General features: G+C 51.4%; 1 protein-coding gene across 1 annotated transcript; it reads right to left on the bottom strand.

Moving 5' to 3' along the window:
- Positions 1–2653: 2653 nt before the first annotated feature.
- Positions 2654–4060, bottom strand: LOC127680439 (paternally-expressed gene 3 protein-like). Its single transcript, XM_052175891.1, has one exon. The coding sequence runs from the start codon at positions 4058–4060 to the stop codon at positions 2654–2656; it is 1407 nt and encodes a 468-aa protein (XP_052031851.1).
- Between the last annotated feature and the right edge of the window lie 6609 nt (positions 4061–10669).

Here is a 10669-nt window from a genome sequence, read left to right as displayed (position 1 = left end):
AACAGGCTGGCAGGCCAGAAACTGAGGCAGAAGTTAACGTCGCCTGAGGCCAGATTTCTTCCCCAAGGCCTCCATTCTTGGTCTTAAAACCTTCAACACATAAAACTGCCCACTGTGGAGTCAGGCAAAGGTGGTGCACACCTGTAATCCCAGCACTCTGGGAGGCAGAGGCAGGTGGATTTCTGAGTTTGAGGCCAGCCTGGTCTACAGAGTGAGTTCCAGACAGCCAGGGCTATAAAAAGAAACCCTGTCTCAAAAAAAAAAAAAAAAAAAAAAAAAAATCCAAAAAACCAAAAAAAAAAAAAAAAGAAAGAAAAGAAAAGAAGAGAAAACAGCAACAACTAAAACCCTGCCCACCACAGAGGCTCTGTCGCTTGGCTCTCCAGCCAATCACAGCGCCTGGTTATGGGCCAAAATTTCTCTGGCAGGCAGTGCTCTCTCTGTCTGTCATCCCAAGCTTTGGGTGGTGGCAATGGCCCATGCTGTTATCTGTGTGGGCTTTTGTGCCTGGAGAGCCCAGGACATGGAATCCCAGTCTGGGCTGACATGGGGAGAGGGCAGAGTGAGTGGGTGGACAGGAATAGACATTTTGTTCCTTTTCCATCTTTATCTCCTGCACACACACACACACGGCATATCCTGAAGCTCTGGGTGCACGCAGGGACTGGAAACAGGACTGGTCAGTGCAGCCTTGTACACGACGTCCTGAACTGTCTTCCTGTGCCCTTGACCTCTTAACCTTTTAGCCTGATACAGAGAGGGGAAGGGTTCTTTGCAAACCCAGTCATAGCTTCTGTTTATTGAAGGAAGCCCCTGCCCTCCTTGTACCTAAAAATGCTTAGATTTTCTTTTCTCTTCTCTTCTTTTTAAAGAATTACTTATTTTATGTATATGAGTACACTCTTACTGTCTTCAGATACACAGAAGAGGGCATCAGATCCCTTTACAGATGGTTGTGAGCCACCATGTGGTTGCTGGGAGTTGAACTCAGGACCTCTGGAAGAGCAGTTAGTGCTCTTAACCGCTGAACCACCTCTCCAGCCCTTGGGTTCTCTTTATGGAGGAGATAGATTCAGGCACAAAGAAATATCTGTCTCCTCCTCAGTCTCTTCCCTGGAGTTGTGCTAAGCAACTGGTGGTAGACCTGGGGCCTTCAGTGGTGATGACTCCAAGACCGGACCCTGTGTCTGTAAGGCCTTGGCTCTCTCAAATGGTACCTATTCACAGAGCACCTACTAGGATCAGATAACTGACACACACCCATCTCTCCCCAGTAATCTGGTGTCCTATCTTCCCCAATAGGCTGCACCATGAGGATGCCTCCTGGGAGGTGCTTTCCACCTGGTGGGATGTGGAGCCTCCCCTACCCCCACCCTTTCATTCCTCTCTTATCTCTGGCTACAGCTGCCAGGGTGCAGAGTCAGGCTCCAGCGTCTTACCACACTGTGCGAGGAAGGCGATCCTCCTAGAGACGGTGGGATCAGATACAAGGAAAGCAAACACCCAGGGAAGCTGGTAACTGATGGGCACCTTGGGGTGGCAGGGCCAGGGCCCCAGCTACTCTTGTGTGTACACAGACAGAGCGCCCAGAAATACAAATTCCAACACCATCCGTGCAGAGAGATGGGAGGCCGGATACGGGGGAGGCTGGGGCCTGACGTGCTGAAGCCTTGATGGGCTGTGGCGAGTTGGAGGAGCGACAGGCCTTCAGGGAGGGCTTGGCACAGGTGCAGGAATGCAATCGGACAAGATTCTCAGCAGAAAACAGGGAGAACAGAACACAACAGCTGAGCACATGCGTGTGTTCATGTACACAAGCATTCACATACATATGTACGTACATACACACACACACACACACACACATATATATGTATATATATGTGCACACAAGCATTTACACATGAACACCCTACACACACAAGTTAATGAAAGGGAGCATCACAGTGAAAGGGAGCACTACAATGAAAGGGAGCACCACAATAAAAGGGAGCACCACAATAAAAGGGAGCACCACAATGAAAGGGAGCACCATAGTGAAAGGGAGCACCACAATGAAGAGGAGGACCACAGTGAAAGGGAGCACCACAGTGAAAGGGAGCTCCACAGTGAAAGGGAGCACCACAGTAAAAGGGAGCACCACAATGAAAGAGAGCACCACAATGAAAGAGAGCACCACAGAACAGAGAGCTGGGGAGCAGGCCTCCTTCCTCCAGGCAATGGTCTCTGTGTCCTCTTTCCCTCTGGCCGGTTTCCTAGGATATAAGGCAGAGGCAATTTCCCCACATGCCTTTCTTTTCTTCCTGGTCTTTTTTGTTTTGTTTTGTTTTGTTTTTTGTTTGTTTGTTTTTCGAGACGGGGCTTTTCTGTATAGTCCTGGCTGTCCTGGAACTCACTCTGTAGACCAGGCTGGCCTCGAACTTCAGAAATCTGCCTGCCTCTGCCTCTGCCTCCCAAGTGCTAGGATTAAAGGCGTGCGCCACCACCGCCCTGCTTTTCTTCCTGGTCTTTGGGTGGGTCCCTCACTGCAGGACTTGAATGCTCCAGTCCTAGCACTAAGTGACTGGACAGGTCCCACTAGTGTAAGCCTCACCCGCTGGCAATTCGAAACTGCCTTCCCTAAACCGCACCGACTCCACACTTGAAGCCACCACTAACTAAGACCAGGGTGAGCGCCTGGCCTCTCTGTCTCCACACTGCGTGTCATCTCACTGTGTGTCACCTCACTGTGTGTCACCTCACTGTGTGTCTCCTCACTGCGTGTCACCTCACTGCGTGTCTCCTCACTGCGTGTCTCTTCACTGCGTGTCTCCACACTGCGTGTCTCCTCACTGCGTGTCACCTCACTGCGTGTCTCCTCACTGCGTGTCTCCACACTGCGTGTCTCCACACTGCGTGTCTCCTCACTGCGCGTCTCCTCACTGCGCGTCTCCACACTGCGCGTCTCCTCACTGCGCGTCACCTCACTGCGCGTCTCCTCACTGCGTGTCTCCTCACTGCGTGTCTCCTCACTGCGTGTCTCCACACTGCGTGTCTCCACACTGCGCGTCTCCTCACTGCGCGTCTCCTCACTGCGTGTCTCCACACTGCGTGTCTCCTCACTGCGTGTCACCTCACTGCGTGTCTCCTCACTGCGTGTCTCCTCACTGCGTGTCTCCTCACTGCGCGTCTCCACACTGCTCGTCTCCTCACTGCGTGTCTCCTCACTGTGTGTCTCCTCACTGCGTGTCTCCACACTGCGTGTCTCCTCACTGCGTGTCACCTCACTGCGTGTCTCCTCACTGCGTGTCTCCACACTGCTCGTCTCCTCACTGCGTGTCTCCTCACTGCGTGTCACCTCACTGCATGTCTCCTCACTGCGTGTCTCCTCACTGCGTGTCACCTCACTGCATGTCTCCTCACTGCGTGTCTCCTCACTGTGTGTCTCCTCACTGCGCGTCTCCACACTGCTCGTCTCCTCACTGCGTGTCTCCTCACTGTGTGTCTCCTCACTGCGTGTCTCCACACTGCGTGTCTCCTCACTGCGTGTCACCTCACTGCGTGTCTCCTCACTGCGTGTCTCCTCACTGCGCGTCTCCACACTGCTCGTCTCCTCACTGCTCGTCTCCTCACTGCGCGTCTCCTCACTGCGTGTCTCCACACTGCGTGTCTCCTCACTGCGTGTCACCTCACTGCGTGTCTCCTCACTGCGTGTCTCCTCACTGCGTGTCACCTCACTGCGTGTCTCCTCACTGCGTGTCTCCACACTGTGTGTCTCCACACTGCGTGTCTCCTCACTGCGCGTCTCCTCACTGCGTGTCTCCACACTGCGTGTCTCCTCACTGCGTGTCACCTCACTGCGTGTCTCCTCACTGCGTGTCTCCTCACTGTGTGTCTCCTCACTGCGCGTCTCCACACTGCTCGTCTCCTCACTGCGTGTCTCCTCACTGTGTGTCTCCTCACTGCGTGTCTCCACACTGCGTGTCTCCTCACTGTGTGTCTCCACACTGCAGCTCACCGGATCGCTTCTGCGCCAAGGCCATAAATCACGCCGGGATACCCCATCTCTCTCGTTCCCCATCGTGGCAGAGACAAGCCCAGGTATCTCGTCTGCTTTTACATTCTTCCATGTGTTTGAATGTTTTGCGTGCATGCACTGCACGGATGCCCGGTGTCTAGGGAGGTCAGAAAAGGATCCTTTAGAATTACAGCTACATTGCGGGCAGTGGTGGCGCATGTCTTTAATCCCAGCACTTGGGAGGCAGAGGCAGGCGGATTTCTGAGTTCGAGGCCAGCCTGGTCTACAGAGTGAATTCCAGGACAGCCAGGGCTACATAGAGAAACCCTGTCTCGAAAACCCCAAAAAAAAAAAAAAGTTACAGATAAACCGTCTGTTGGGGGCTGGGTGCTGAAGCAAGGTCCTCTACAGCACCAGCAGGTGCTCTTAGCCAGTCGGCCGTCTCTCTAGCCCCTCACTGTCAGTTTTTTTCCCCAAGACAGGGTTTCTCTGTGTAGTCCTGGTTGTGCTGGAGCTGACTCCGTAGACCAGTTTGGCATCCATTCAGAGATCCACTTGCCTCTGCCTCCCAAGGGCTGGGATTAAGGGTGTGTGTGACCATCAGTAGCCTACTAGCAGCTTTTTATACTGTCCTGCTCCAGACTCTCTAAAAGGCACCTAAAAGATGGTCTCTTCCAGAGGATCTGACGCCCTCTCCTGGCATTCTTGGGCGCTTCACACACATGGTGCACAGACATACAGGCAGGCAAACATCCGTACGCATAAAACAACAACAAAGGGCATCTCTGCCAAAGCCATCAAGGCTCTCTCCAGTCCCACCAGACCCAAGGCCAAGATACCCAGAGCCAGTGTGTCTGTGAAGATCAGCACCATAGGGGAGCAAATTGACTCCAAGGAAGACACTCTCTGAGATGTTGAGGGGCCGGGGCTCTGCCCTCAAGGCCCTTCTCTGGAAGGCTTCTTGGTCCCACTTCCTCACAGGCATGTGTGCCCTTCAGATAGAGTTTGGGACTATATTCTCTGCTCTGTTTCTTCCACTGAGGCTTGTCCTCTTAGGGAAGGAAATGTCTGGGACTCACATCAAAACTGGTGTCTCCTACCGCTGGAAGCACAGGACAGCTGGAATCATTTTTTTTTTCCCGAGACAGGGTTTCTCTGTGTAGCCCTGGCTATCCTGGAACTCATGCTGTAGACCAGGCTAGCCTCAAACTCAGAAATCTGCCTGTCTCTGCCTCCCAGAGTGCTGGGATTAAAGGTGTGCGCCACCACTACCCGGCAGCTGGAGTCATTCTAAAGACCTTTCCCATTTCAAGCCTTCTGTGAGCCCCACAACGTCTCAGATCTGATGTCACTGCCCCATTTAGGTCAAATGACTCACTCAGGGACACAGACACCCAGTGGCAGAGGACTGGGGAAAGTGGCAGGGATTCAGGCCTTCAGATCCCCAGTGCAGATGAGTCTTCAGATACACTTTACACTTTAGCAGCCTTCATTTACTGGTGCTGTCCCCAGCCCTCAAGGAGAGAAGCTCCTTATGGTTAGTCAGTTAGTGCAGAAGTCTCTGACTGGCCCAAAGTGCCTAGAGGAATGCTTGATCCTAGTGAGACAGCTTGGTCACTCCCTCCTGGGCCCAGGGAGCACAGCAGAGTAGGGCTAGGGATGGAATGAGTCAGTGGGATCACTCCCCCCTAGGCTCTGGGAACACCCTGGGGGCATCCCTGGGAACAGGGACTGGGAAGAAGCAACAAACAGAGGTGTAAGAGATAGAGTACGGGTCTGGACATGACACCACCATTGCACTCATGATCACACTCTGCAGGTGTGGTTATCTGCATAAGACCAGCACATGATGGGGGAGGGGCTCAACATTTCCCCAGGGTTGGTGGAGGAAAGATCTGCAAGGCTCCACCCCTCGAGGAGGGACCACTGGCAGTTTGCAGTTGTAGGGGGAGGAGGTATCCTTTTTGTGATGGTTTGCATAGGCTCGGCCCAGGGAGTGGCACTATTAGAAGGTATGGCCCTGGGCTGGAGCGGTTAAGAGCACTGACTGCTCTTCCAAACATCCTGAGTTCAAATCCCAGAAACTGCATGGTGGCTCATAACCATCTGTAATGAGACCAGACGCCCTCTTCTGGTGTGTCTGAAGACAGTGTACTTACATATAATAAATAAATAAATCTTTGGGCCAGAGGGAGCAGGGACTGAATGAGCAAGGTTGACTGGAGGGAGTGGAGACGCCCAGAGCGAGTAGAGGTCCTGAGTTCAATTCCCAGCAACCACATGAAGGCTTACAACCATCTGTACAGCTACAGTGTACTCATATACATAAAAATAAAATAAATCTTAAAAAAAAAAGATGTGGCCCTGTTTGAGTAGATGTGGCCTTGTTGGAGTGGGTATGGCCTTGCTGGCGTGGGTGTGTCACTGTGGGTGTGGGCTTTAAGGCCCTCACCCTAGCTGCCTGGAAGCCAGTATTCTGCTAGCGGCCTTCAGATGAAGATGTAGAACCCTCAGCTCCTCCTGCACCAGGCCTGCCTGGATGCCGCCGTGTTCCCACCTTGATGATAACGGACTGAACCTCTGAACCCATAAGCCAGCCCCAGTTCAATGTTGTCCTTATAAGAGTCGCCGTGGTCCTGGTGTGTGTTCACGGAATGAAACCCTCGCTAAGACAATTTTCTTCAGAAGTGTAGCCTCTGGTAACTGGCTCTGCCCCAGGAAACCCTCTCCCACCCATGCTCTGGTGAGAGACTTGAATTCAACCCTGTGAGAGACACACACAAAGAGAAGGCTGAGAGACAGAGGGGAACTAGATGGGAAGATGGTCCACTGAGATGAAGAGGGTGGGGTAAGAGAAGGGGGGGCATGGCTAAAACTGGGGGCTGAAGAAATGGCTCAGCAGTTCGAGCACACCCAGCTCTTCCAGAGGACGCTACTTCAGTTCCCAGCATCCATACCAGACGGCTCTCAGTGACCTGCAACCCCCGCTCCAGGGCATCCAAAGCCCTCTTCTAGCCTTTGTGGGCACACAGCACATGGCACACACACATACATGCATGCATATAAATAAAACTAAAGCTTAACAAAAATGAAAATGAATGAAATTTGTTGTATAAATTAAGAAGCTGTCAGTCACAGTTTAAGAAATTATGAATAAGTCCACAGTGCAACAGGATCCCACCGCAGGATAGTCCAGCCCCCTGGTTTACCAGTAGGAGAGCTGCCGGGCACCACTTCTCCACCCAGGAGATAATTACCCTTCCTCTTCAATTAATTGGGCATTGCAGTGCGTCAGGGATGCTGAGACACTGACAGACACCATGTTTCTCATGCGGCAGAGGGACAGCCAGAGGGACAGCAGAAGGGACAGCTGGAGGGACAACTGGAGGGACAGCTGGAGGGACAGCCAGAAGGACAGCTGTATAGAGCCATTACTGTGTGCCAAGAGCTGTGTGGCTGGGAACCCTGCACAATGGGCACATGTGACCCTACGAACACTCCCGAGGCTTAGCGTCAGTCCGAAGGATCAGTGTTCGAGGCTAGCTAGATGGCTCTCCAAGGAAAGGTGCTTGGGACAAGCTGAGGTGAGAGTTTAGTCCCTGTAACCCACATGGTAGGAGAAAAATGACTTCTGCAAGTTGTCCCTCCACACACGCACACACCTGTGCTGCAGTGTACACACACACACACACACACACACACACACGGAGAGCTTTTTGGGCTGCCTAAGAACAAGGAAATGGGCCGATTGGCAGGAATCTGACATTAAGGTGGGACAAAGCGGGCTTCAGCCATGATTATGACTTTTGGCTAGGACAAGGAAGTAGGCTCAGACACCCAGACCATCCTCGGAAACAGCGATCATGGATCGGCTCTCGGCACTTTCTTTATTGTCTTGCTTGATTCCTCATTGTACTGCTCGCCTTAATACCTGCATGTAATTAAAATGGTATAAAAGCGGATTGGAAAAAATAACCCCGCCTTCAGTCCAAGAATTGACTGAGGCCACGGCAGCTTTGTCTTACTGTCTCCTTCTTTTCAGTCCTCACGCCTGTGCTGGAGGACCTGTTGACTGACTGAGCTGGCTCGCACACACACACACACACACACACACACACACAAATAAATAAATAAATAAATAAATAATAAACGTAATAAAAACAAATCTTAAGTTCATTGTATTGAGTTTAAGGTCCTGAAACTCTGTCTCGGGGGGGAGAGAGAGAGAGGGGGGGGGAAGAAAGAAAGAAAGAAAGAAAGAAAGGAAGGAATGAAGGAAGGAAGACATATTTAAACTTAAATTCCGGGCTGGAGAGATGGCTCAGAGATTAAGAGCTCTAATTGCTTTTCTAGAGATCCTGAGTTCAACTCCCAGCAACCCCATGGTGGCTCACAACCATCTGTAATGAGGATAGGATACCCTCTTCTGGGGTGTCTGAAGACAGCGACAGTGTACTCACATACACGAAATAAATAAATAAATCTTTAAATTTCAAAAGAGCATTCCCTAAATGGCTGGCTCTGAGGCCTTACAGTCTGTGTGGGCCTCTTATCCTCCCACAGCCAGCCGGGAGCAGGTCATGGCAGGAACCTGGGCTCCCTCGAGAACAGTTAGCTCCTTTCTCCTTTGTTCCTCTGTGTCCTCGCACAGGCCAGGCTGGCCTGCCCAGCTAGCTGGTTCTTCACCTGTCCCCTCCCCCCTCTGGCCGCAGCTTGCTGGGATGAAGACAGTACCCATGAGAGCATCAGAGGCCATCTGCAGGCCTGGCTCTACCCCTTTCATCGTGGCCTGGGCGGTATTCTCTTTACAGAGTGACCATGTGTTCATTACACACAAAAAGCATAACATATATAGAAAACCAGGGTCTATATGACACGGGAGCTTTCGGAAACAAAGACCCAAAGGCCCCAGGGAGCTAGCTGTCTGTTTTCATGCTAAGGTACTGTACTGGCTGGTTTTGAGTGTCAACTTGACACAGGCTGGAGTTATCACAGAGAAAGGAGCCTCCCTTGAGGAAATGCCTCCATGAGATCCAGCTGTGGGGCATTTTCTCAATTAGTGATCAAGGGGGGAGGGCCCCTTGTAGGTGGTGCCATCCCTGGGCTGGTATTCTTGGGTTCTATAAGAGAGCAGGCTGAGCAAGCCAGCGGAAGCAAGCCAGTAAGGAACATCCTTCCATGGCCTCTGCATCAGCTCCTGCTTCCCGACCTGCTTGAGTTCCAGTCCTGACTTCCTTTAGTGATGAATTGCTACGTGGAAGTATAAGCTCAATAAACCCTTTCCTCCCCAACTTGCTTCTTGGTCATGATGTTTGTGCAGGAATAGAAACCCTGACTAAGACAGGTACCTTGAATGCACACAGTTGTAGAAGTGTGAGGATCCGATCTAGTGACAACAAACTAAGCAGACCCTACAGAGCCTGTCTGCTTCATTGCTTCTTAACCTCTCTGCACCATTCCTCCTCCTGAGTGTGGAGCAGGATCCTGTGAGAGCATTGGGGACTTTGTTTTGGGGCAGTGGTGTCTAACTTGCTTTTCTATTGCTATAAAGAACACTATGACCACAGCAAATCTTTCGGTTTTTTGAGACAGGGTTTCTCTGTGTAGCCCTGGTTGTCGTGGAATTCACTCTGTAGATCAGGCTGGCTTCCAACTCAGAAATCCTCTTGCCTCTGCCTCCCAAGTGCTGGGATCAAAGGCATGGGCCACCACTGCCCGGCCAACCACAGCAACTCTTATAAAGGAAAACATTTAGTTGGGGCTGGCTTATAGTTCAGAGGTTTAGTCCATTATCGTCATGGCGGGAAACACGAGGGTGCACAGGCGAACATGGTGCTGGAGAAGGAGCTGAGAGTTCTACATCTTGATCTGAAGGCAGCAAGAGAGAGACTAACTCACTTCCTCCAACAAGGCCATACCTACTCCAAGAAAGCCACACCTCCTAATAGTACCACTCCCTATGGGCCTGTGACTACTATTTTATTCAAACCACCAAATTATAAAAGGTTTGGAGGCTGGTAAGATGGCTCAGGGGTTAAGAACACTGACTGCTCTTCCGAAGGTCCTGAGTTCAAATCCCAGCAACCATATGGTTGTTTTATAAATTTTTATAAAATAGAAAGAAAAGAAAAGGTTTAATGAGACTTAGGGTTCCGTGATTATTATAGTGGGATCATGGCAGTGGGCCGGTAGTAGCTGAGAGCTCGTATCTTGACCCACAAGTTGGAAGCAGAGAGACCGATAACTGGGAATGGCGTAGGCTTTGGAACAGCAATGCCTGCCCCAGTAACACCTCTTCCAACCAGACCACACCTTCTAATCCTTCCCAAACAGTTCTGCCAACCGAGACTCACGCATTCAAACATAGAAGGCTATGGGGACCATTATCATTCAAGCCACCACAAGGGAACAGGGTTTCCTTTGGCCTAGGCTGGTCTTGAACTTCTGAATCCTCCTACTTCCACCCCTTGAGTGAGTGTTGGGGTTACAGATGCATGCCACCATACTGTTTAAATAGTTCTAGACCTCCCACCCAGGGCCTTGGAATGTCGACCAAAGGAGCAAAAGCAAGACTCACTCTCACTCTCTCTCTCTCTCTCTCTCTCTCTCTCTCCCTCCCTCTCCCTCTCCCCCTCTCTTTCTCCTTCCCTCCTCCTCTCTCCCTCTCTCTCT

The sequence above is a fragment of the Apodemus sylvaticus genome, chromosome 3 (genome assembly GCF_947179515.1).
Source record: "Apodemus sylvaticus chromosome 3, mApoSyl1.1, whole genome shotgun sequence".
Lineage (NCBI taxonomy): Eukaryota > Metazoa > Chordata > Mammalia > Rodentia > Muridae > Apodemus > Apodemus sylvaticus.
Note: the sequence above shows the minus strand (reverse complement) of the source record. Positions and strands in the feature narration are given on the sequence as shown.

What these genes read in the sequence shown, in the direction of transcription:
- LOC127680439 (XM_052175891.1), bottom strand. Translation starts at nt 4,060, where the DNA reads ATGGGGAACGAGAGAGATGGGGTATCCCGGCGTGATTTATGGCCTTGG.